The sequence below is a fragment of the Ictidomys tridecemlineatus genome, chromosome 5 (genome assembly GCF_052094955.1).
Source record: "Ictidomys tridecemlineatus isolate mIctTri1 chromosome 5, mIctTri1.hap1, whole genome shotgun sequence".
Lineage (NCBI taxonomy): Eukaryota > Metazoa > Chordata > Mammalia > Rodentia > Sciuridae > Ictidomys > Ictidomys tridecemlineatus.
Genome location: NC_135481.1, coordinates 180,974,589 through 181,000,982, shown reverse-complemented (window position 1 = coordinate 181,000,982; position 26,394 = coordinate 180,974,589). Strand labels below are relative to the sequence as shown.

The following is a 26,394-nucleotide window of genomic DNA, read 5'->3' as shown; positions in this document are numbered from 1 at the left end:
GTCATCTGGTAAATAAGTGGCGCGGTCAGATCTCCTGTCTTCTCATTCAGTACTGTCCTGCTGCTGTTCTACTTAAAAACTGAAGGATGACATAAAACAGCAAATGACTTTTTATTCTGATTGAAAATTGCCACACTTTTTTAAAAGGATAAGTGTTCTCGAAAGGACAGGGAAGGAGCCATGTGCAGTGGCTCGAGAGGCTGAGTCAGGAGGTTCATGAGTTCGAAGCCAGCCTCAGCAACTTAGCAAGGCGCTAAGCAACTCAGTGAGACCCTGACTCTAAATAAAATTAAAAAAAAATAATAGGGCTGGGGATGGGGCTCAGTGGTAGAAGGCTTGCCTAGCACATGTGAGGCACTGAGTTCCATCCTCAGCACTGCATTCAGAAGTAAGTAAATAAAATAAGGCATGCTGTCCATCTACAACTACAAAAAAAAATTTAAAAACAGGAAATTAATACTTAGGGAACATTTGCATACTATATATTAAGTATTGTGCTGGCTTTGTTTTTAATGTTTTTATAAGTGCACTGTAGTGATATATAATATTGGGGTTCCTTTTGACAGCATCATACATGCATGGAATATAATCTGCACCATTTTGGTCCCTAGGACCTCCTCTTCTCTCCCCTCTCCCTCCCTCTGTTTCCCTTCCTCTACTCCAGTGGTCTTCCTTCCTTCTTTGTTTTGTACATTGATGCCTTTTAGATACATGCAAATGTGGAATTCACCGTGGTATGTTTATAGAGCATAATTTGGTCAATTTCATTTCATAGTTTCCCCCCTTTTCCTGTCCCTCCTCTCTCCCCCTCAATCCCTTTCCTCCCTCTCAATCCCCTTCCTCTACTCTATGGATCTCCCTTTTATTTTTAGAAAAACAATATCCCAACCACCTACCCACCCACCCACCGGCGCTTTTCTTTCTTTCTTTCTCTCTTTTTGGCTCTAGCTTCTGCGTATGAGAGAAAACATTTGATCCTTGATTTTCGGAGCCTGACTTATTTCATTTAGCATGATGTTCTCCAGTTCCACCCACGGGCCAGCAAAAGTGTACTGACTTTCATAAATCATAAATATATATATTTCACAATTTTTAAAATTATTCCTCTTTGCGGATGGGAAATCCAGGCTCAGATAAGTTAAATAGTTTGCACAAATTAGTGATTCATACCTTCACACCCACGTCTCTCTGACTTTACAGCCCAGTCCCAGGGCTTGAGCTGGAGGGGGAGCAGCATTGTGTAGACGGGGAGGAAAGGGTACGAGAGTCAGGTAAGAAGATTTCACGGAAAAAAACACTTTGCAAATCGCGCCTGGCTCTCAGGTTTGTTCCTTGGTGCGGTGGTCTAGAAAGTGTTTTCAAGGTCAGGGTCAAGTGAGGCCGAGTCAACCCTTGCCCAGCCCTGAGAGCCAGGGCCCCTTCCGTGCGGCACCTGGGCACCTCTCTTCCCGTCTCTGTCCCCAAGCTGTTCCGGATTCATCTGGAGAGGGCAGGAAGCGGATCCAGGGCTGAGGATTCTGGGGTCCTGATTCTGTGACGTCCTCCCCCACAGGCCCCCTACTCCCACTGCCTCTTCCTGCACGAGGGCTGGCCGCTCTGCCGACGGGACGAGGTCGTGGTCCACTTGGCACCGCTCAATCCCCTCTTGCTGCGCCAGGGTGACTTCTACCTCCAAGTGGAGCCCCAGGAGGAGCAGTCGGTCTGCATGATGATCAAACGCCTCTCCCTGGACCTCCGCACGGTGGACAAGAGGCCCGTCCCCGAGTCATCCTACCCTATGATTTTCACCCAAGAGTGGCTGGAGGCCATCAACAGTGACTTTGAGGGAAGTCCCTTACACCACTGCCTGGTGGCTTCCGAGAATGGGATTTCCCCTGTGCCTTGGACTAAGATCGCCAGCCCAGAGTTTGTGGATGACAGACCCCCAGCTGCGAGCGTCCCCTCCCCAGCCTGGGGCTCCCTGCAGTTAGAGGCACTGGATCTGAGCACCCGCCAAGAGCTGCACCAGGCCAGCTCCCCAGGCAGCCAGATGCTTCTTGTCCCGAGTTTGGCCAAGAGCAGGGGCAGGACGTCTGGGGACAAATATCCAGGCCTCATCAAGGTGGAGCAAGCCAGGCCTGGGGAGGTGGCCCTCAGGATGGACAACATGGACAGCCAGGGCTTGGCAGGAGACTACGTGGCTCTTCTGGACCCTTCCCAGGAAAGCAGAGGAGGGTCTCCCACTAAGGAGCTGGGGACACCTAGTGGCTGTACTTTGGGGGCACTGGAGGAACTATCTAGAACTAAGGAAATTCCTCTGTCCCAAGGACTACTGCTCCTCTCTGAGTCCAGTCGGGGCCCTTCCTTGGGAAAATGGGCTTGTGTGAAGCCAGCCAGCCCCGAGGGGGAACCCTGTGTTTTGGGCTCCAGGAGGAAGATCAAGAGCAAATCGCCTGCCCACGACTCAGACCCACAGCCCCAGGGACCCTGCCTCAATGTCCTCAGGGAGCCACTAGACTGTGACTCTGGCTTCAGGGCAGGCGTCTCGGAACAGATGGCTGCCCCCAAGGTACAGGGACCTCTGGGAAACCCAGAAACCACGGTCCAGCCCAGCCCCGGACCAAGGCAAACGTCCTCTCCCTACTTGTCCCCAACTGCCCCCGCTACCCCAGCCTCTGACACAAAGATGGACAAGACCAAGCGAGAAAGCGGGAGACGTCCCCAGCCCATGACGCGCTCCAGCCGAAACGCCTCCTCCTCCAGGTCTCCCATTCCCGGACTCAAAGTCTCCTTCTTGAAGGGGCAGAGGCAATCCCCGGTGCCCACGGAGAAAGCCTCGCTCCAGCAGGATGGGCCTTGGAGAGCCCTGTGCTCACTCTACCCTCCTAAACCCACCCGAGCCAAATCCCCGGGGAAAGGTAAGGTGCCCCCGAGCTCCACTGGACAAGGAGCTATCATCTGGGTCCTCTGAGACCGGGGTACAGGGTGGTTCTGGTTGTGAGGGGCAGGGACCACTGGGCTGGCTCTGCTTCAGAGGTTTAGTGTACAGTGTAGCGTGTTAGGGCTGGAAGGCTCATGGGCCTGGGATTCACTTGCCCAAGTTCACATCCTAACTTTGCCATGCACTGGCTCTGTGACCTCGGCTAGGTATCTAACCTCTCTGAGTTCAGGTCTCCCTCTCCGTGGGACGGGGATCTCACCTACTTGATAGAGATGCTTTCCTGGTCCAAAGAGACACTAGAAATAAGGCTCTTACTCAGGGCCTGGCATGTAGTAGGTCAATACATGTAAGCTCTATTGTCCATTCCAGGATAGAAGACAAAAACATTCTCGCCTCAGAAAAATCCACCTTCTGCTTCACATCCTTTACTTTGTTATTGCTTTTCCCCAGATGGAACAACTCACACCAAAACATCTGGCCCTCCCGCTGACTCAGACCCACAGACTGGGGGAGAGGCTGGCTTCTCGGAACCTTCTGAAGGCCACCCAGGAAGAGGCCCCAGCCTGCAGGAAGAGTCCCCCGGGCCCGTGCCCAGGACTGGAGCCCTGGGTGTCGAGGTTTTCCACTCCAGGATAGCATGCCTGCCAGGTCCCGGGGGGCTAGCGGGGAAGCGGAGGGAGACGGGAGGGAGCTGGAAGTCCCAGAGTGTCCTCAGACACCGGTGGGTGGAGAGGAGGTCGGGAAAGCCCAGGAGGCCAGTGTTCTAGCCCCAGCCTCCCTGGGCCTGCTTCCTCACCTTTCCAGGGAAGGATTTGGGTTAGATGAAAGCAATTCCTAGGTATCTATCCTCTAGCCATCTACTCACCTGCCCATCCATTCGAATCTCAGTGAGGCAGCTAAGATAGAGCTGGGTTCCCTAGAAGTGCAGCCCAAGACAAAGATGAGCAAGCTGTGGTCTGACCCCCACAGGGAGCTCTGGAGCCTGAATGATAATCATTAACTGCAGGCTGAATCTGAATCTGTCGTCATTAACTGCAGGTTGATCCTGGATCTGTCATCATGAACTGTAGGCTGATCCTGAATCTGTAGTCATTAACTGCAGGCTGATCCTAGATCAGTAGTCATTAACTGCAGGCTGATCCTGGATCTGTCGTCATTAACTGCAGGCTGATCCTGGATCTGTCATCATTAACTGTAGGCTGATCCTGAATCTGTAGTCATTAACTGTAGGCTGATCCTGAACTGTAGTCATTAACTGCAGGCTGATCCTGGATCTGTTGTCATTAACTGCAGGCTGATCCTGGATCTGTCATCATTAACTGCAGGCTGATCCTGGATCTGTCATCATTAACTGTAGGCTGATCCTGGATCTTTCAGTCATTAACTGCAGGCTGATCCTGGATCTGTAGTCATTAACTGCAGGCTGATCTTGGATCTGTCAGTCATTAACTGCAGGCTGATCCTGGGTATAGATGCAGGGTAAGCCAGTGATCTAGTTCAGCCAAGGGCAATTCTTAAGAAGGAGGAACCTATAAGCCATTAATTGCCAATACTTCCAGGCTCTGGGGGATCAGTGCTTTGCCTACCAAAGGGTTTTGGGTGAGGCATTAACAATATCCAATACTGAAAGTATTATCATTTCTGTTTAATATTTGTGCAGTAAATATTAACTGAGTCTCTGGGCATAGCACTGGGGATTTATTAGGGAACAAGTTTGATGTGCTCTCTGTCCTCAGGAAGCTTACATTCTAGTGGTAGAGAAAATTCAACAGCTTATTAAAACCTGACGTAAGAGAATTAGAACCATGAGGAGTCCAGCCCCTGTGGAGCACAGATGGGGCCCTGGCTCAGGCTTCTGCTGGGACAAGTTAAGTGACATAAAATGCAATTGTACAGTGTGAGTGGGCAGTGAGCAGGTGAAGTGTTGGAACAGCGTCCCAAACAGAGGAAACAGCATGTGCCAAGGTCTGGGGACGCCGGAGACCTCAGTGCTTTTGGGGAACTGACTCTCCTGCAATTCTGTTTTCCTTCAGAGATTTCTACATCTCTGCAGGGCCCTGGGCACCACCTGTGGGTTCACAGCTCCTGGAGGGCTGTCCTTCTGGTCACTTTGATTGGAACTTCTGTCGCTTGTTCCCATGTGAACTGCCCACAGGGATCCCACCATTCTCGGGGGCTGCCTTGTTCCAAGGGCTCGGCTTTGGTTCGTGGAGGGTTAGGGTTAGGGTTAGGAGAACTTGGTTTCAGTTCCACTCTGTGGTCAGCCCCTTGGGTAACCTTGGGGAAGTAGCTTGCCTTCCCTGGGCCTCAGAAAGAACCTGGCTCCTTGTCACTTTTGCTACATTACCTGTGTGGTGACTCTTGGGTCCCAAGTGCCTGGCACACAGTAAGTGCTCAGAAGGGACACGATGATGAGTGACCAGCACCATGCGGATGCTCCCTCTGCTCCCGCCTTTGACTGCCCTTGGCCTCCTCTTCTCCAGGGATCCTGTCCTTGTCCTCCAGTGACAACTCCCATGGCCATCCCCATCACTAGCTGCTCCCTCCCTGTTTCAATATTGAGATTCCGACTCTACTGTCTCACCCACGGCCCCAATCTTAATTATCTTTGGATCCTCCTGCTCCCCGAACTACAACCTATCCTCCCAGCCGCCTTCTCACTGTGTCCCCCCAGTGGCCAACATGTCCTCCGTTGCTCCTTCCCGGCTCAGACGCCCTGCTCGTCCTTATAACCGCTTCCTCTCGATGGCTCCCGACTCCCTTGCCTTTCTCCGTCCCCTTCACTCTTACCTGGAGAAGCCCCGGAAACTCTCCCCCTGCTACCTTCCCCCCACACACACTGGACAAAGCTGGGAAATTCACACCACCTGGTGGGTCACATGGACCCTCCTCCACCCTGGGTCCTGAGTGACCTTTCACCGTCCTGAGCCCGTGACTTCTCTCCTCTGACCGTCAGTGCCCACCCCCCGCCATACCCAACTGCACTTTCAGCTGGTGACTTTCCTTCGGGTCTCACTGAGCTACCGGAGTCACCTGCCCACCACATCCAGGCCACAGACGCAGCAAACCACTGGGGACTGTCCTCTGGGTTCTGAGGCCAACCCCCTGGGGCACTGCTCCTCTTTCCCTACCTCACCTGGTCACCCTCCCGCCTCCGTTGCCACCAGCACCAGGACACCCGGAGCCCTGCCCGGTAACCAGGACCCCCTGAGGCCCCAATATCGTCACTGTCCCCTCTGTCCCTCACGTGGGAACTCCACCCAGGACTGGCTGTGCTCCCTGTCTCCGCACCCTCTCTCCTCTCCACTCCCCCTACGCAGGACTCCTTCCTTACCGCGACACTGAGGCAGGTCTCATCAGGGTCCCGGGCACTTCTCGTTCCTAATGCCAAGGAGAGAGAAGGGGTCCCTGATCTTGGCCTCGCCCTGAGACCTCAGTGCTCTAGACCTGCCTTGGACCTTTCTTCATCATCTCAGCCCCGTGGTGCTCTGCTTAAGACCCCATTTGCCCTTGCTTCCCGTGCGAATGCTCTGAGTTGCTGGCTCATTCCATTCTCTGCCCTCTCTCCCCCACCCTCGGCACAGAACACTGCCGAAAGGTACCCCAGGTTTTCCGGTGGCTGTGGGTAGCCCCCTGCCCACCCCTGTCCCAACCTGCCCTTCCCACTTGCATCTGAGATGCAGAACCCAGGCTGGACATCACAGCGTCAGTCTAGGGTTCTGAGGTGACGGTGGTGGCATTTCCGGCACCAGTTGTCAGGCCAGGGCAACATTTGGGGCCAAGGGGTCTTCCTTGGCCCAGTCAAAAGCCAATCACGGGGACAGCTGCTTGTCATTCTTATTCAACTCAGGCAGCACTGGCTGTGTGCAGAGCCCTGTTTCGGGCAGAGTTTGATGGGAAACAAGTCACATGAACTAGTGTCAATCGCTGGGTTCCACGGCAGAACATCCTGGGTGCTCGGACGCCTCGGTACTCAAAGTGTGGCCCAGGGACCAGCAACCTGGGCCTCACCTTGGAGCTTGGAGGAGATGCAGAGTCAGGCCTGCTGAGTGCGGTCTGAGTTCTGGCAAGAGCCCCAGGCACCCGGGACTTGGAAAGCACTATGCTAGCCCTGCCTCCACTGGTCCCAGGCTCCGAGGGTGTGAGCCCGCGTCGTGCTGAGCACAGGAAGCAGCACAGAGCTTGACCCAGAGTACACCCTGCACGGCTCAGTCTCTCAGGAAGTGACAGAAGCCTGTGTTGGCTGTGAGAACCCAGAGTGGGGGACAAGCTTATATAGAGGGCAGGGAACAGGGACAGAGGGGCCAGTCTGGGCCAAAGGCCACACGGGGAGACATGGTGCATCAATTTGCTTGGACTGACAGGACACAGCGCCACATGGACTTGGTGACTTAGCAGATATTTCTTTCCTCACTGACCTGGAGGCGGTGTCCTCATTGTCCTCATGACCCCCACAGGAAGAGTGAGGCACCCAGCCCAGATCCCGGGGGGGACACAGCCTGCCCAGGCCCCAAGGCTGACAGCCTGGCTGCAGGAGGGAACAGAGGCGCTGCTCACAGCACAGCGGCCTCCCGGGGATCCCAGGTCTCTCAGGAACTGTTTCACTTGATCCTCAAAATCACCTCAGCAGCCCGGTGTTTCATTTGTCTCATGGAACAGATGGAACCGAGGCTGAGCGATGCAGGATCTTGCCCCAGGACACGCAGAGTCTGTGCTGGGCCAGGACCGGAGCCCCTGTCCCTCAGGCTTTGCCTCCCAGGGTCCCCTGTACGCAGGATGGTCCCAGGGGCGTGAGCCACCCCCTCTGTGGAGAGGGGTTCAGAGAAGGCAGCTCTCAGGAAGTGACTTTTAGGCTGGGTCTTTGATGGTGAGGGGTCCACAGCTCACAGAAGGAGGAGAGGAAGGGCATTCCAGGCAGGGGACCGGCATGGAGGCCACAGAGGGGGTCCCACAGGCAAGGGCTCTGCTCAAGGGTGTCCTCTGTCCTCCAGGCAGCCGAGACAGGAAGGGGCGGCCCCTGCTTCTGGTGTCCACCGCAGAGGCAGCCTGGGAGGCACCGTGGTGCTCGGCCTCCGAGGTCACCAAGCTGCTCTCGTACCTGTGCGGCGTCCCCAGGTAAGGGCCGGGCCGCCTGACCACTCCACCTCCACCCTCTCAACCCCGCCACGGGAGACTCCCAAGGTGGAGGGGGGGAGGGACGGACAGGTGACTTTCCAGAACAAGGTGTAGAAAACAGGGACGTTGACGGTCCCTGGGTTTGAACTGGAGAACCACTCGCCTCAGACTCCCCTGAAGGGACCACACTTTGAGAACCACTGTTATAGTGTGGGGGGAGGGGCGCGGAGAGCTACTTTCAATTAGCAAATCAGAAAAGGCTTCCCTGAGGAGGTGGTCCTTGAACTGGCATCGGAAAGATCAATATCTGATGAAAATGTGAAGGGGTGGGCGAGGGAGGGAGGGAGAGAATTAAAGCATGGATGTGAGTGAGCTGGGGGCCCAGGCTGGTCTCCAACCCCCTTCCTCTCGCCGCTACCCCCCCCACCCCCCTGTCCTCAGACTCCACGTCCCCCTTGCTGGGAAGAGCCATGTCCTTTCCTCGGAGACCAGCCCCCGGCCAGGGCAGCCTTAGAGTGGAGCCTTGGGACTGTGCACACCCCCCCACCCCACCTGGAGGTTCACTGCGGGGTGGGGGGTAGGGTGAGGGACCCAGGGCACCCTTGGGGACCTTCTTTCTTGCAGGGAGTCGTTACTGCCACCTGCTGGCCACTGAGGGTTTTCTTCCTCTCGCCCCAGGTGGGAGGCTTTCCTAAAGGAGGGGCTGGGACCCAGCTGAGAAGTGGCCAGTGTGGTGGCCTGGTGTCCCACTGATGTGCTGTGTGACCTTGGGGAAGTGCCTTCTCCTCTCTGAGGCTCTCCTGACAGAAGGAGATGGCCAGTGGGTTCTGAGGAGCCGGGGGGTCCCAGTGTCAGGGGAGGGAATTGTGCCATGGGGACTTCTTGGTCCCTTGTGCAGCTGGCCTTTCCATTTGGGCTCTGAGCAAACATTGGTGGGACACCTGCTCAGGGCCCGGCTTTATGCTGGATGGTGCCAGGGACCTGAGGGGCCTCCAGGCTCGGGCAGGGACAGGTCTGGAAACGAGTCACTGTTCCAGCAGGGGCCTAGCCAGAGACGGGCAAGGTGTGGGACAGGAGGTCAGGGACCTGGTGTCACCTCCCAGAGACTCTCCTCGCTGTTCAGGGCTTTGCCTCCTGTGCCTCGGTTTCCCCTTTTAGGACAGTAACAATGGCAAAGTCTTGTAAAAAAAAAATCACTTCTCTCCTGTGGTGCACAGTCGCTGGGTGCATGACACCAATGACCTCCTCTGTCCCCACGAGGCCCCCTCAAGCTGGTACCGTTATTATTCAGTTGACTCAGAGAGGTACAAGAACCCGCCCAGGTGACCAGACGCTGAAGGCAGTGCCCCAGCTCGGCACCCACCCGGGGCCACCTCTGGTTTCGTCCGTGGGTTGGAGGATTGGAGGAGTTGAGGCAGCTGGGGCGATGACCACCTTCCTGATCGTCCGAGTGACCAGGGCACTCGCAGTCACCCAGACCCACCCTGTACCGCTGCCAACTGTCTCGGGGGACCGGGGAGGAGGTGGGAGGAGGAATCCTTATTTTAACCAATGCGGACACTCGGGCCGGTCCGGGAAGTCCTGGTGTGAACGACGGAGCGTGGCCCCCGTCAGCTCAGCCGGGGGGTGTTGGCCAGGAGGAACCGATTCCAATTGAAAACATCTGGTCTGCTGAGCCAAGGTATCAGTCTGAGCCCCCGCCTCACCGCTCTTTGAAGGAAGTGTTCAAAGGAGACAAGGTCTTTCTCCAGAGGCCCCGGGGAATTGGCCCTCTCACCTCACTGGGCAGAGATAGGTCACATGGTCTCCATCTAGACCCGTCATTGCCCAGAGAGATCGGGTCACTCGTTGGCCTCCACCAATCAGAAGCCAACCCCTGGGGGAGTGGGATTCTTGAATTAAATGATGGCTTTGCCCATAGAAAAGGTCACCCTTACAGGTGACCCACTCCAACTTTATAAGTGGCTGTTTTTAGGACTATTGGGCCTTGGGAGAAGATGCATGGGGCAGTGCGGGGACCTGTGGGGAGGCACTGGCTCTCCTGGAAGAGAATGGGGGGGGGCTTCCAGCAGGGAGACATGGGGCTTAGCCCTGCAGGGGAGGCCATTCACCGCCGAGTCAAGACTCCCAGCAGCCAGTTTCTGTGGCCTTGCATTTGGTCTGGCCACCTGGAGAGCCCCCAGGGCTGCCCGGCGAGACGTCCTCCTGTTTTCCAACCACAGGCCTGAAGACAAAGCCAAGGGGCTGGTGGTCGTGGTGGATGCCAGGAATCAGCCCCCACAGCCTGATCTGGTCAGCGCCCTGCAGGCCACCCAGGTGAATACAGACAGAGCGCCCCGGCCCTGCCAGCCTTGGGGTCCCCTGGGGCCTCTGACATGCTTGGAGCAGGCGGCAGGCTCTGGGTTGGAACGGGGGACTGCTCACAGCCCAGGGCCAATGAGCTTTAAGTCAAAAGGACTTCACGGTTCATGTAGCTGGACAATCCAGGAGCCCCACCCAGCTCGGGAGGTCTCCATACAAGGGCTCCGACACTGTCACCAGACCGTCCCTTCTCTCCATCTCTGGCCCTGTCCTCCTGGGAGGCTGCCATCTCTGACAACCCCCCTCGGGCGGCTGTATGGTCCCCGCAGCTCTAAGTTCCCAGGGTCTCTCACTTACATCCAGCAGAAAAGAGGGAGAGAATGTTTCCCCAGAGTCCAGCAAGTTTCTTGTGTCTCTCTGGTTCAGACGTCCAGCCATTAAAGGATCCCAGGGCCAGGGAAGGGCACTGCTGCGATTGCCTTAGCCGCGGGTACCAAAACCTCATCCCAGAGCAGGGAGGAGGGAGGAGAGTCCCGGGTGACCCCAGGCAGCAGGGGCGGTGAGGTCTGCCACATGCTCAGGTCTGAGCCCCCTTTAGAGACGGGCAGACTGAGGCGGGTGGGGCAGGGCGTCCAGGAAGGCCTGCAGCCCAGCCTGGGCCTGCTGCTCTCGGCACTGTCCCTCCAGGCAGCACACAGTCACTCCCACCCTGGCCACTGTGGGACGCATTTGCCTGCGTCTTTCCAGGGTAGGAGAGGCCAGAGGGACGGGAGGCTGAGGGGAGGCTCGGGCAGAGCAGCCCTGAAGCCGCTCTCATTGGCAGGCTCTGGCCCCGGCCCCGCTCCGCAGCCTGCTCTTCCTGGGGGAGAAGGAGGATGCCCTCCAGCTGCAGGCCGTACCTGACGTCCAGGTGAGCAGGAAGCCGCTCGGGCAGTGGAGGAGGGGGTTGTTGGGCTGGAGCTGAGTGGGGGTAGAGAAGATGGAGAATTGCAGAGTGGACAGGTCAGGCCTTGAAATAATCTAGTGTAGGGGAAGAAGGGCCAGGCCTGGGGCTGCCCCTCTCCAGGCTGCCTCTGTGGCAGACATCACCAAACCATCACTGGATCATTCCCTCTGGCTCCCAGCAGCTCCTGGTGGACCCTGCCACGTGACGGGGAGTCGCACGGGACACGGAACCTACTTGAGTTTCGCCTAGTCAGGCCATCCCCTGTCTTTGCAGATGGGGAGATCAGGCAGACGGCCACCCAGCAAACCAGACAGAGCAGCAAGTCCTGGCCCGAGGCCCAGGGCCTCATCCACGCTGTCCCGGCTCTGACTGCGGGTTTTTGGGGTTTTGAGTTGTTTTTTTTTTTTTTTTTTTGGTACTGGGTTAAGTACCAGGGGCACTTAATCACTGAGTCACATCCCCAGCCCTTTTAAATATTTTAGTTAGAAATAGGGTCTCACTGAGTTGCTTAGTGCCTCACTAAGTGGCTGAGGCTGGCTTTGAACTCTCGATCCTCCTGCCTCAGCCTCCCGAGCCCCTGGGATTACGGGCGTGCACCACTGTGCCTGGCTCTGCCCTAATTAATGCCCTAATTAATGCAGCTGGAGTTGATTGGGAACGTGGCAGAGAGCCCTGAGCTCCCTCTAATTAGCGCTGTGCCCAGCCTCTGCCCCACTTCAGAAACGGTGCAAAAGGCCCCTGCTTCCTGAGCAGGAGAGGCACAGTGTGAGCTGGAGGCTGTGCTCCTCAGCCCTGGATGGGCCTGGATTGTGGAGGCTGGTTCCTCAGCAACAGCTCCTACGCTGAGGAGCCGCCTACCCAGAGGGAAGTGGCCTGGTGTCAGGTCAGGGACCCCGGCAGGACAAGTCTCTTAGGGATCTCGTCAGAACCTAGGCTCTGCCTGGGGTCCTGCGTCTCTAGTGTGCTCCAAGGTGCTGCTGACCCACAGCCCCCTTTGATGATCAGGGATGGAAGATGGGCCCCCAACCCTGCAGACTCCACCCCACCCCAAGCCTGGGTATCTAGAGCTATCCCCAGGATAAGCCTGAAACTTCAGTGTCTGGGAGGAGCAGTCACCTTGTCCCTTCTCCAGATCTTTGGGGACACTGTTAGGCTTTTGTGGCTTTTCGCATCAGGCTGGGCGAGTCACTAGAGAACAATGCAAGGATTCTAGGGAAGGCTTATCACAGGACCAGCTGCAATCAGTTTGTGGGATTGCCCCAAAAAGCTGGGAGAGAGCCAAGCTCAGGGTGGAACAAATGCTGCGATTGATTACTGATGTCTGCCTTGGGCACAGGCTGGCGACCGGCGGTCCCAGTGCTGTGGAGCTGCTGTCTTAACCCGGGTCTGGTTCTGGATGGTGATTGATCAGAGCTTCCCGAGAGATCGGGTGCCCAGAGAGCAACTCTGCACTTTCCCTCTGGAAGACGAACTGGAGCTGGGGCAGGGATCTAGGCGGGACCTTTTCAAAGTCTGTTCCCACAGTGAACCCTCTGGTCCTCCTGACTCACTTCTTCTGTCTGCAGATGGAGGTGCTGACCTCACTGAAGGCCCTCAGCCACCACGTGGACCCCAGTCAGCTGCCAGCCGCCCTGGAAGGCCCCTTCCCCTACTGTCACAGCGAGTGGGTGCAATTCTTCCAGGTGTCTACCATTACAGCCTTTAGCCCTGTCCCTCCTTCTCTTCTCTCCTTCACAATCCTGCCCCACGGAGCCACCAACCCTGTCAGTTCAAACGGATGTTTACCTTGAAGATGGAGAGTGGAATGAGTAAGGGCTCAGCAGGGCCAGCTTGCCTGAGTTCCGATTCAGCTCTGGCTGTGTGACTTTGGGTAGGTTACTTACCTTCTCTGAGCTTTGGTTTCCATCAGCAAAAAAAAGCAAGGGGAAACAATAGTACCTCTTCATGGGGTTTTTGTGTGAACTGGATTAATGTGAGTAAAGGGCTTAGGCGAGTGTCTGTCACATGCTGAGAGCTAGGTGTTAGCTCAAAGCAAATGACAGGTGTCTGTTCTGCAGACCTACACAGGTCTGTTGGGAGGTGGGCGGAGGAGCTCCCTCCTGTATGAGGAAGGAAATAAGGGACCGGCCAGTGCTCAGCTCCTCCTGCAAGCCACGATCCCTCCCAGCTCACCCCTGCGAGGGGGCCTTTTATGCCCAATTTAACCCATGGGGAGGGGCTCCCCAGGACAGCCCCGATCCTCCCTCAGAACATGGGGAAGCCAGCGCCCACAAACCCTCCCACCCTCCCAGCCAGCGCTCCACCTCAGCCTGTTCCCACCGAGCCACCGTTCCCCTCTGTTGGGAGCTGCCCTGTGCCCTCTGGTGTGTTTAGTGGCCCTAAGGTGTGTGTGGCCTCTCCCTACAATTAATGGCACTCAAAAGTGTCCCCAGACATTGCCGAGTCTCCCGGGGTCAGCCGCCCTCTCTCCCGTCGGTTTCTGTTTGCTCAGGAGCAGCCTCTTCTTCAAAATCACGTCTGGTTTGGAGGGGGCAGGGGGTGGCCCCGCACACCCTGGAGTCCCCATCGCGGCCTCGGCCAGCTGCGGGATGAACATACTCGGGGAAAGCATTGTCCCTGCAGTGGGACACGCACGGGCTGTTTCCTTGTCCTTACGCCCTAAACCGTGCTGAGAAACAGCTGTTTGCAGAGGGCTCCCGCGTGGCAGATTCCTAGGTGACGTCGGGTGATTTAAGCACACACAACCATGTGCACACCACCTTCCATAAGGACTCCCACCTGTGGAGCCTGCTGTCCACGGGCCCTGGACTCACCCCACAGATCCCCAACGGTGACTGCATTCCGATTTCAGGTGATCTGTGCCGAGGAATCTCCTTCCCTACTCATCCCCAGGTTCCCAGTTCCCTTTGGAATGCATGCTTCAGCAGTCAGACCTTTCCTTTAAATGCACTCTGAACTCTGACCTGGAGACCCAGAACACAACATCGATGACCATGTCCCGTAGGCTCCATTCTAAGTGGCTTCCCAAGTGAGTCCATCCAATCCTCACTCGACCCCACAAAGCAGGAACTCCTGTGGCCCTCATTTCAACAGAGGAAGAGAAGGCCCAGAGAGGTTAAGTAACTTGCCCAAGGTCTCACAGCGAGGAGTGGCAGAGCTGGGCTGAAGAGGGACCGAGCCAAGGATGTCCCCCTGTTCCCGCCTCCCCCTCCCCACAAGGTGCCCCCTCCCCACTCTGGGAGCACCTCTTTCTTTCTCTTCTTTCTCCTCCCTCTCTCATTCTCAACACCAGGGGTTCCCAAAGTGTCCCCCAGCTCCCAGGCCAGCAGTGGTAGCATGGCCCGGGGACTGTCTACCAGGCACTCTCCTGCTCTGCCCGAGGGGACCTCAGCAGGAAGCTCAGCGCGGGTCCTGGAGGTCCATTTCACCATCCTTCCAGATGATTCTGAGGCATCTGAAGCTCAGGAACTGCTGCCCGATGCCCCCGGGTCCTCCTGGGAGGCGGGGGGCGTCCTCCCACCTGGCCCAGGCTGACAGCCGCCCTGGCCTCTGTCCTGCAGAAGATGGACCCCTTCCTTGCTGACCTGCGCCAGGCCTCGGCTCTGCTGCGGGCTTCCATCGAGGCGTTGGAGAAGGGGGACCCCCCTGGCGGGGTGCAGGTGAGCCTGGAGCGGAGCCACAGCACCCCCAGAGTCACGGGCCCCGGGCTCAGTGAAGGGGACAGCGGGAGGGCGTCATGGTCCCTGTCTTGTTCGTTCACTCGATGAGTGTTTGCTGCGCTCCCGGGATGTGTCCCACACTGGGGCCTCGGCCTGGGGCCAGCAGACTCCCCTCTGCCCTGGCGGGGCTCATGCTGCGGGCAGAGGTGGTCATTCCAAATACAAACAAAGCAAGAGACCAGCAGTTGCCAATTGTGCCAAACTACCATGAAGACCCAGAGCGGACGGGGGAGGGAGGGCCCCTCTGAGAGGTGCATTTGAGTTGAGGCCTGAAATTCAAGGAGTCTGCTTTGGAGGGAGACCTGGCTCCAGACAGAGAACCAACGCGTGCCGAGTCCCTGGGGCAGGGTGCTGTTTGGGGCGGGCAGGAAGCTGGAGTCACTGTGGAGGGAAGGAGAAGAGAAGCTCTGGAGGATCCTGTAGGTCCGGCGGAGGGCTGGGCCCACACACGGGGCGGAGACTCCATCCTGAGCAGGGGATGCCCATCTGCACTTTCCCATCCCTGTAGCTGCCCAGGGGAACTGGCCGCAGGGGTCCAGCAGAGGCTGGAATGGGTGGGAGCCTGGAGGATGATGGGAGCCCGTCGCCGTGGTGATGAGAGGGGGGTGGCTTGAGGGGCTGAGACTTTGTGGAGGAGCCCAGATGCCACTCTAGGGAAGTGGGGCTTGATCTGGGGTCGGGGGCTGTGGAGGGAGAGTGGGGACGGAGCCTCAGGACACCTCCCTCTGCTGGCAGGACGCTGCCAGGTGCCTGAGCAAGTCCCAGGAGCTGATGGAGGCGGTGCTGAAGGACCCGGGCCTGCTGGGCCTGCAGCGCGAAGGTGGAGCCACCCTGGCCGGGCTGCAGCGCGAGGCCAGCAGACTGGACCCCAACCCTGACGTCAGGTACAGACGCCCGGGCCCTCCCCCTCCTCGAGCCTGGGACTCGGCCCCATGGAGGCCCAGCATCAGGGCTCTGTCTTGGCCAGAGGCCTGGTCACAGGCCCCCTTTCCTCCGTGGCCCTCAGGGGACCTCGCCTCCCTGTTTCTGCTCACCCCCATGGACCAAGCCCTTTTCTGGCCCAGACATTGGGCCGAGCCCCTCCAAAGCCCATCTCATTTATTCCTGGTAAGACCCCTGTGAGGCCCAGGGCAGCCTCATCTGGGGACAGTGACCGAGGCTCAGCCAAGTGAATTAGCAGCCAGCGATGGCCCCCTGGGGACCCAAAGCCAGGACCGGCCCTGTCCTCCCAGCCAGCTGCCCGGCACGGCCCAAGAATCTCATGGCCATCAGGGGTCTCAGAGCCTTGGGATAAACGACAGACACCCCAGGAAAGCACCAGCTTTCTTCAGTTCACAGAGTGGGGAAAAGTCCGTCCAGGTTAGACGGGGCCTCCCGAATCCCAACATCAGAAATGAATCCAAGATGCTCCAAAATCTGAAGCCTTTTGAGCACAAGTGGAAAATTCCACATTACAAAACTTTGTCTCATGGGCAAAACTATTTAAAATGTTTTATAAAATTGCCTTCCGGCTGCATGGAAGGTGTGAATTTCATGTTTAGACCCGGTCCCCTCCTCCAGGGTAGCTCAAAATGTCTAGGCGAACGTTATAGAAAGTTTCAAAAGAATCTGAAACACTTTTGTCCCAGGAGAAGGGACATTCAAACTGTGATTACATTGCTCAGTAATCGGAAGGTTTTTCTCTATTAGGACACAACTACTTATATGCCGAAGTCAAGTGAAAAGTTGGCATAAGCTTTTAGGAACAATTTGTTTATTGAACCAGCTCCTTGGTGGCATTAAGTCCGTGTTCAGCGTTGGTTCCAGGGATGACGAACATGAACTCATTTAATTCCCACTGCTGAGGTAGAGCCCAGTAACATCCTTGTGACAGCCGAGGAGCCTGAGGCACAGAGAGGTTAAGTAACTAACCCAAGGTCAGACAGCTGGGCGGTGGTGGGGCCAGGACTTGAACACAGCCTGGTCTCAGAATTTCATGGCACTGAGTGGCTTCCATGGACTCAGGGCCTGTTTAGGCAGATGAGAGTGCTGGCGCCAGGTGTAGGGACATCTCCCTGCCTCTCGCAAGGCCCAGTGGGGCTGGCGCCGTCTTTCCCAGCATGCTCCTGCCGCACCTATGCAGCTGGGCTCTCCTGTCCACCTTCGGTCTCTGCAGACCCCTGGCTGCGGGCAGCCCCACCAGGGGGCGCTGTGGCCCTGCGCGAAGCGCTGCAGCCCCGCCTCCTCCCTCCTGCGGCTCCGGGTTGGCGTTTACAGTCCCCTAAGCTCCCTCACCCCTGGGCCTGCAAGGTGGCCACCTGGGGGCTGCAGTCAGGTGTGGGGCCCCGCAAAGCAGAGCTTCCTCCTGCAAAGCAGGCTCCCTACTGTCTTCCTCCTTCCTCCTAAAGAGGGACTGATGCTCCAGGGCAGAGGAGAGCGGCTGGGATTGGAGATTGCTCCTGCACCCAGGGTCGCCCTGCCCGGAACCCCATCCCGGCCTCCTTTCAGGTCTTCCGCCATGTTTTAAAAGCCCTTGCAGAAGCAGCCCTGGCCTGTTTTCAGTTCAGGTGACGTGAGAGTCCCTGCCCTCTCTGGACCCCTGGGTTCCCCTCTGTGAAGGTGGGTTCTGTTACTATTCCCACTTTACAGATGGGGAAACAGAGGCACGGAAGGTGGAGAAGTCTGCACAAGGTCCCATCATAAGGCTGGGATTCGAACCCAGGTCTGTTCAGCTGGCTTCCTCCGGAAGAAGGAGGGCCTTTTCACTTCCTGCTGTGTCCCCTGGTCCTCCTGATCCCACTGAAGCTCTGGAGGTTCCAAGGCTGAGGCCCAAAGAGACGCAGGGACCTGCCCGTGGCCACACGGTGGGCCAGCAGCTGGGAGCCCAGGGAAGGCCACAGAGCTGGGGCCAGGCCTGCGCTGGGCAGGAGCACAGGATGGGGTGGGAGGGCACGTGGGCTTCTCTTACCCTCCTCTGCCTCCCAGGAGCCACCTGGCGGAGGCTGCTGCCCTGTACGGCCTTGTGGATGAGCAGCTTCACGTCCTGGTCACCGCCTCCAACCACCTCCTGGGGAGGCTGGAGCTCCGCGTCCGCCTGGGCCACCTGGAAGCCGCCATCCTCCAGGTGAAAAGGGAGGCTGGCCGGGAGGTGGGGCTCCGCCAGGCTGCCCTCTGCAGGACGGCACCAGCCAGACGCTTAGAGCTGAAGCAAGGACACTGGACTGGTGTCCCTTGGGCCAGGTACATGACATGGCAATTAATAAGTTCTTAATGGGTAAAGACGTAACGGCAAGAGCTGCACTTATGGAGCACCAACTGTGTGCCAAGAGCCTCTGTGTACCTCATGGCTTCCTAACTTCATCTCTTGCCCGTGATGAGGAAGTCAAACCTACGTCCTTGCCCCAGGTCAGCTAGGGCCTCCCCACTGCACAGGCGAGGACCCCGAGGCTGGGGGTGCGCCACCCGCCACGTCGCACACGGGTCTGACTCGGGAACCTGCACAGCACACTTGGTCGCACCCTTCCTGCCCAGGGCTGTGCCCACTGCCCTGGGGACAGCCTGGCTCTGATGCCTGCGGATGACCTCACTATTTGGGGCCTCTGTGTCCTCGCCTCTTAATTGGGGATGATATTAGTGCCTGGCTTCAGGGGCTGAGCGAGTCAGTATGTGCTCTTAAGACACCCCAGAGTCAGAGAGGAGCTTGCACCCACGGGGTCTAGAGTCCCCCTGCACCCTTGGCCCCTCACTGAATCTCTAAGTCCATCCCTGTTCCCATTGATCAGCTGAGGCCAGAAGCGGGCAGTGACGAGCTCCGTTTGCACAGGGAGTTCATGGCCGCCCGTGGGCCCTCCCCTGCCCCGGCGGCTGCTTCTCCCGCGTTTTTCTGGCCGCCAGGGACGAGGAGCTCATCACCCCTGAGGCCGTCCCTTTTACGGCTGGGCAGCATGAGTGGTCAGACGAAGCCGAGACTCGCCACCCCGTGACGTCATCCCCACCCCGTGTGCACTGAGGGCCTACTACGTGCAGGGCGCTGGCCAGGCCAGTTCCCCACCAGGGCCCTGCCTGGGGGTCCCGTCCCCTTCAGATGTTTGAAGAACATGGCCTCACGCCCAGCCTCCCCCAGGCTCCTGCCTGGAATCAGGAGGGCTGAGACCAGGCTGGTGACAGTGCAGGAGGACCTTGGCCTCCCAGGGAGCCAGGCAGCCGGCAGAGGGATGTCTCCCTAGCAGCCCCTCAAGTCCACACCTGTGTCCTTGCCCCAGGTCAGCAACTGGATGGAGCAGGAAGGCAGCCAGTGCCTGCAAGCGCTTGCCCCCAAGGACGGAGGCCTGGAGACGGTGGAGAGGGCCCACGCGGAGTTTGAGGACTTCTTCCTTCAGGCTGCAGTGCGTTGGGAGAACCCGGAGCAGGACGGGCGTGGACGGATAGGGCCTAGAGGGGGTGGCCCTGGTGGGGCCAAGAGGTGGAGGCAGGGCAGTGCAAGGAAACTCACAGAGGTGACATCCAAGCCCCCAAAGGGTCAGCTTGGACGCCACCTCCTCCGGGAGGCCCTCCCAGACCACCACACCCAAAGAATACTTAGAATCCCAGGGCGTCTTAAGATGCCGATTCCGGGGTCTTGCCCTGACGTGCCGCCGGCCTCAGAGAGCAGGGCCAACAAGCTGTGCCGTTGACAAGCTGAGCCCGGGGCCTGTCCCAGCAGGGAGCTCTCAATCCCGTGGAGGACGGATGGGGCTGGGAGACAGGCAGGGGAGCCAACAGGGAGAACTGGGGGCGCTGAGGGGGCACTTCTGACCCCGGTGTGAGGTCAGAGAACTTTCCAGGAGGAAGTGAACTGAACTGCCAAAGCTAAGACCTGGGGCTGTCCAGCGTCCTCCCTGCTCCTTCTGTCCCTACCAGGAGCCAGGCCCTGCGGGGTGGGTGCCGTCGCCCCCCACCGATGGGAAACCGAGGCTCAGCAGCCTCAGGCTCAGCTGTGGGCAGCAGAAGGCCCTTGGCTTCTGGGGAGGCCCCCACGTGGGGACCCAGGGGACATCCCGTCTCCCTGCCCAGGCGCAGTACCGCCGAGGCCTGGAGCTGTCCAAGCAGGCGGCCCAGCTGGGAGTGGCGGCCGGAGCGGCTGGTGAGGCCGGAGGGACAGAGTCCCCAGAGCTGGTGGCCTTCGCCCGCACCCAGCGGGCCTTCCAGGCAAAGCTGACCCACTTCTACATGGCGGCCGAGAGGCAGCGCACGGACCTCGAGACCTTGCTCCACCTGCACCGCTTCTGCAAGAAGGTGAGCCGTGGCCCCCGCGCAGGCCCGCGTCCCCCGTCCTCGGGTCTGGGCGAGTGGTGGGGACAGGGTGGCTTAGGCTTGGCAATAGGCTCTGGGCATGATTCCCTCCCATCGTCCCGGGAAGGGGACAGAGCCCCGGGCAGAGGAGGAGCTGGGATTTGGCCAGCTGCTGACACACCCCGTGTCCTCCTCCAAGAAGAGGAGACAGACGGTGGCACCGGAGTCCCTGACACAGGCGATGGCGGAGGGGTGACGAGACCCTCCTGTGAGCGCCTCCCACACCTCCCTTAGTCCCCACCCCAGCTGGGGTGCCAGCGCTGTACCCATCTTACAGACAGGAACACCGAGGCCCAGAGAGGGACGTGACCTGCCCAAGGCCACCCGGAGTCCCGGTGTCAAGCAGGTTTGACTTGAGGACCCTCCTAACTCCACGTAGCCAAACCTCTCAGGTTTCTGAGCAGGAGACCAAGGCCTACGGGCAGCAGGCAGCAGCCTGGGAGAGCTAGGACAGGGACCCACAAGGCTGGCCCCTGGTCAGCAGACTTGTCATAGGGACAGTGTGGGAAGAGCCTGACCCCTCCGCCTCGCAGTCAGGCTGACCCGGCCAGCACACAGGGTGCCTCAGGGCAGCGTGAGCTCATGCCGGGAGGACAGGCCCCCCTCTGTCTCCTTGGGGCAGCAGAGGACAAGGGGCAGTCCCCTCCCTCGCTGCCCAGGGGCTAGAGAGGCAGAATCTGGGACTCAAAATCAGGGACACATGTGTTCCTTGTCACCACAATGACAGTCTGGCTGCCCTGAGTCTCAGTGCCCTGATGATGATGATGATGGTGATGGTGGTGGTGATGATGGTGATGATGATGGTGGTGGTGATGATGGTGATGGTGATGATGATGGTGATGATGGTGGTGGTGATGATGGTGGTGATGATGGTGGTGGTGATGATGGTGGTGATGATGATGGGTGGTGATGATGGTGGTGGTGATGATGGTGGTGGTGATGGTGGTGATGGTGATGGTGGTGATGATGGTGGTGATGATGGTGGTGATGATGATGGTGATGATGGTGGTGATGATGATGGTGGTGATGATGGTGGTGATGATGATGGTGGTGGTGGTGGTGATGATGATGGTGGTGATGATGGTGGTGATGATGGTGGTGATGATGATGGTGGTGATGATGGTGGTGATGATGATGGTGGTGGTGGTGGTGATGATGATGGTGGTGATGATGGTGGTGATCATGGTGGTGATGATGGTGGTGGTGATGGTGGTGGTGATGGTGGTGATGATGGTGGTGATGATGGTGGTGATGATGGTGGTGGTGATGGTGGTGGTGATGGTGGTGATGGTGATGGTGGTGATGATGGTGGTGATGATGATGGTGATGATGATGGTGGTGATGATGGTGGTGGTGATGATGGTGGTGATGATGATGGTGGTGATGATGGTGGTGGTGATGATGGTGGTGGTGATGGTGGTGATGGTGATGGTGGTGATGATGGTGGTGATGATGGTGGTGATGATGGTGGTGATGATGATGGTGGTGATGATGGTGGTGATGATGATGGTGGTGGTGGTGGTGATGATGATGGTGGTGATGATGGTGGTGATCATGGTGGTGATGATGGTGGTGGTGATGGTGGTGGTGATGGTGGTGATGATGGTGGTGATGATGGTGGTGATGATGGTGGTGGTGATGGTGGTGGTGATGGTGGTGATGGTGATGGTGGTGATGATGATGGTGATGATGATGGTGGTGATGATGGTGGTGATGATGATGGTGGTGATGATGATGGTGGTGATGATGGTGGTGGAGGTGGTGATGGTGGTGGTGATGATGGTGGTGATGATGATGGTGGTGATGATGGTGGTGGTGATGATGGTGGTGATGATGATGGTGGTGATGATGATGGTGGTGATGATGGTGGTGGTGATGATGGTGGTGGTGATGGTGGTGATGGTGATGGTGGTGATGATGGTGGTGATGATGGTGGTGATGATGGTGGTGGTGATGGTGGTGGTGATGGTGGTGATGGTGACGGTGGTGATGATGATGGTGGTGATGATGGTGGTGATGATGGGGGTGGAGGTGGTGATGGTGGTGGTGATGATGGTGGTGATGATGATGGTGGTGATGATGGTGATGATGATGGTGGTGATGATGATGGTGGTGGTGGTGGTGATGATGATGGTGGTGATGATGGTGGTGATCATAGTGGTGATGATGGTGGTGGTGATGGTGGTGGTGATGGTGGTGATGATGGTGGTGATGATGGTGGTGGTGATGGTGGTGGTGATGGTGGTGATGGTGATGGTGGTGATGATGATGGTGATGATGATGGTGGTGATGATGGTGGTGATGATGATGGTGATGATGATGGTGGTGATGATGGTGGTGGTGATGATGGTGGTGGTGATGATGGTGGTGATGATGATGGTGGTGATGATGGTGGTGGTGATGATGGTGGTGGTGATGATGGTGGTGGTGATGATGGTGGTGATGATGGTGGTGATGATGGTGGTGGTGATGATGGTGGTAGTGGTGGTTGATGCTTATGTAGCCTGTATGGGTCAGGCTCTGTACTAGTCGTTTCGCATCTTGTTTTATTGTCACACGGACCCAATACTAGCATTACACCCCCTTTACCCATGACGAACCAGACAGACGGAGTAACCCACCCAGGGCCACACAGCTAGGAGACGGGCAGAGCTGAGATTCAAACCCAGACCCTCTGGCCCTAGTGCCGCCTTGCTGGGTACTGAAAGAATGAGATTAAACCTAAATGACCCCTGCACAGGACTGCTCCGGTCTGAAACCATTATTAGCATCACGATGGTCACCATCATTAGGAGTCCTGTCCTGAATGCCACCGGCCTCTGGAAGCTTCTTTCCTTGGTCACTGATTTCAGCCCAGGGCCTCTCCTGGATCAACCAAACTTGCTCTGGCTCCTGGGCCTTTGCACGTGCCATCTTGGCTGCTAGAAACCTCTTCCTGGGACCTGGCTCCTCTTGGTTCTTCCTCTCTCAGCACCCATGGGTGCTTCTTTCTGAGGCCTGTCCTGACACCCCACAACCAAACCCCTTTCTCTCCTGCCACCTGCTTTAAGTCCTCAAGGACTCACTGTGGAAACAGTCCTGCTGCTCACCACTCACCTGCCACCACTCACAGCTCCCCTGGGCGGTGAGCTCTCTTTGGGACCAGGTCCAGGCTGGCGTAGAAGGCTGGCCGAGGCCGACGAGTGAGGAGGCTGGAGAGGAGGGCGGACTGGGGAAGACTGTGAGAAACTGGCTGGTGGCAGGCTAGGAACGGTACCCTGGGTGGTGACAGGCCGAAATCGGAGTCCTGCCTCTGCTGATTCCCACTGTGTGTTCTTGGCCAGGCGCTGCCCCTCTCTGGTCTGAATTTTCATCTGTGCAGTAAGGGATCAGGCAAGATGGTCTCTGAATCCCTGTCCACGTCTGTCCAGGTTGGCTGGGAATGTGGAGTCCCAGACAGACAGGACAGCCCGGTGCCTCGCTGGACCCCAGGTGGGGCATCGTGTGCACTGGGCAGCTTTGGCACTGAGTGGTAATAACATGATGGCGGCACTAAGGGAGATTTATGCAGCCCTTTCCTGACCGTAAGCTCCATGGGCTGCCACAAAAATGAAGCCATTTATCTGAAGACAAGTTCCCTTAATCTGGGGAAGATGGTCTCAGTGGAGAAACGCCTCCCGGCCCTGCAGCCCAGAGGCTCGCTGACGGCTCCGGGTTAATGGAGAGAGAGATTAGGTTCCTCATGAGCTGCTGGGGACGGAGGCTCCTTGCAGCCTGCAGACGTTTTGTGGGAGGCCCCTGGGGCCTGACCATCCACCCGGCCCGGTCAGTCTGTTTCTGCCCAGCGTGCTGCTTGGAGGATGCTCTGGGAGGCAGGAGGATGGGAGGTGGAACCCCAGCTCCTCCCTGCGGGCTCTGAGACTCGGGGCAAGTCATTTCACTGTTTGAGGGCCTCAGTTTCCCTCTCTGTAAAATGGGTTGCTGATCCAATTCAGTGTGATCCTCCAAGAGACCCAGAGAGCCTGGCAAACAGTCGGCACTCAAACACTCCTCCCTCGGCACCACCTGCAGGAGTCCATCCACCTGAGGAGCCATATCTTCAGCTCTTAAAAGACTTCCTGGCTGTCTGGTACAGCTCCCACTTTACAGGAGAAGATGAGCCCTGAAGAGAAGTCAGTGCTGCTGGCCCCGTGGTCAATTAGAGGGTGGCTGAGGAGCCAGGCAAGGTGGCACACGCCTGTGATCCCAGTGACTCAGGAGACTGAGGCAGGAGGATTGCAAGTTTGAGGCCAGCCTCACCAACTTAGACCCTAAGCAGCTTAGTGAGACCCTGTCTCAAAAAATAAACAAATAAATTAAAAAAATGAAAGGGCTGAGGACATAGCTCAGTGGCTAAACACCAGTAGCTATCACTGGTACCAAGATAAAAAAGGTGTCTGAAGAGCCCAGGGGTGCTAGAGGCTGCTTCCAGGTAGCAGTGGGCAGAGCTCGGGAGGAAAGGGGGAAGGGAAGCCATTGTGATTGTGCACGGGGAAAATGGCCTCCAAGCTGGGCAAGCCCGAGCATCCGCTGGGCTGATTAATCCAATCCAGCAACACTCAGCCTGGAGCCCCGGCTCAGAGAGGCTCGCCCTCCTGTCCTCATGCGGTCTCCCTCCCTCCCTTGCCCGCAGATGACCTGGTTCCACATGGACTGTCAGGACCTGGCCACCCAGCTCGGGCTGGGCAAGGCGCAGAGGGCCAGCCCTGCGGACCAGCGCCGCCTCCAACGCTACCTGCAGCGACTGGCCTCCGAGTTCTCGGCGGAGAGGCTCACGGCCATGGGGCTGCAGGTGGCCTCCCTGAGCCAGGCAGGCCTGGGCCAGGGCCCGTGGGAAGAGGCCCAGGCAAGGCACAAGGAGATCCAGGGCCTCCTGAAGAAGGCGCTGGTCCCCTGCCTGTGCCCAGGGGCTCCCGCTGCCTGCCTGTCACACCCAGAGCTAAGAGGGACGGCTACCAAGGGCCCCGGTCTGAATGGCGAAGTCGCTTCCAAGGGGAGGGGGGACCTGCCCCTACAGGACTCTCTGGGGGCGCAGCACCTGCCCAAGCCCTCCTGGCCCCCTCGGGTTACCAGGGGGAAGCAGCCCAGAAGTCCCCAGCCAGGTCCTCCACCCCAGGAGGCCGGCCGAGCTGTAGAGGCCGTCGAGGACAAAGGCCCCCACGAGCTCCCTGAGCCGGCCCCCGAGAGTTTTCTGGCCACCCTCTTCTCCTGGCAGCGGTCCCCCAGGCAGAGCCGGGTCCCCTGCCCCACTGGAGGCAGCTTTTCCTCGGAGGGGACAGACTCACAGACATCCCTGGAGGACTCACCCCAGACAAGCCCGCCGGCATCTCTCTAGCCGGGAGCCCCTGTCAATCACCAGGCTCCGGGGGAGGCCCGGGGAGAGGAGGAGCGGGGAGCCCTGGTGAACCCCATGGAGATGTGCTGGGGAGCCCTGATTTCCCGCATGGCCTGTAGCGGGAACATGAGGACGTGGTCCGGCTCCCAGCACCCGGGAAGTCCTGGTGCAAACACAAGTGCGGCACAGCGAGCCCCGGAGCCCGGTCCAGACCCAATAAAGCACCGATTGGCCCAGACTCTTGCTGTCAGCGGGAAGGCCTGTGGGTCGAGACCCTCCCAAGGCCTCAGGGGTAGGAGCTCAAATGGCCACCTGGAGATCACGCACACGCTCTCCCTTCCCTGTGGGGAGAGCCCGAGTGGCCCGCCGTCTGGGTCTCCCTGAGACGAGAACTGGGGTGTGCATGTGACCCCAGGCACCGCTGCGGGGAAGAGGGAGGCCCACAAAGGCGTTCTCATCAAGCAAATCCCCAGGGGGGCCACCGGAGCTCAGTGTTCCTGGGGACCTCTGGAAGACCAAAGCATGCCCCAGAGCCACCCCCTAGAGGACAGGGGGTGGGTATGTGTCCCTCGACTCCCAGGCACTGGCACGGGTGGACTGCAGGCCATGCTGGCTTCAGGTGCCCGAGCAGCTGTGCCACAAGGGAAGAGCTGCTTCCCACTCCTTCTCCTGGCTCCCCCAAGGGGCTGGGCCGCCTGCTCAGATTCAAGGAACCCCACAGAACCCCGTC

General features: G+C 58.2%; 1 protein-coding gene across 5 annotated transcripts in view; it reads left to right on the top strand.

Annotated features, from left to right (window-relative positions):
- The window catches only part of Kiaa1755 (KIAA1755 ortholog), a 37,637-nt gene extending 11,737 nt beyond the window's left edge, over window positions 1–25,900 (top strand). For 2 of the 5 annotated variants that reach the window (XM_005329846.5, XM_040273994.2), the window contains exons 3-14: window positions 1,553–2,897; window positions 3,371–3,568; window positions 7,912–8,035; window positions 10,258–10,351; window positions 11,160–11,246; window positions 12,848–12,964; window positions 14,843–14,941; window positions 15,737–15,885; window positions 17,966–18,104; window positions 19,243–19,365; window positions 20,033–20,254; window positions 24,963–25,900. In XM_005329846.5, coding sequence (XP_005329903.2) covers window positions 1,553–2,897; window positions 3,371–3,568; window positions 7,912–8,035; window positions 10,258–10,351; window positions 11,160–11,246; window positions 12,848–12,964; window positions 14,843–14,941; window positions 15,737–15,885; window positions 17,966–18,104; window positions 19,243–19,365; window positions 20,033–20,254; window positions 24,963–25,664 — 3,399 coding nt within the window. In that variant the 3' untranslated portion in view covers window positions 25,665–25,900. The other 3 variants (XM_040273997.2, XM_040273999.2, XM_078051768.1) reach the window with 3 other exon arrangements.
- The last annotated feature ends 494 nt before the right edge of the window (window positions 25,901–26,394 follow it).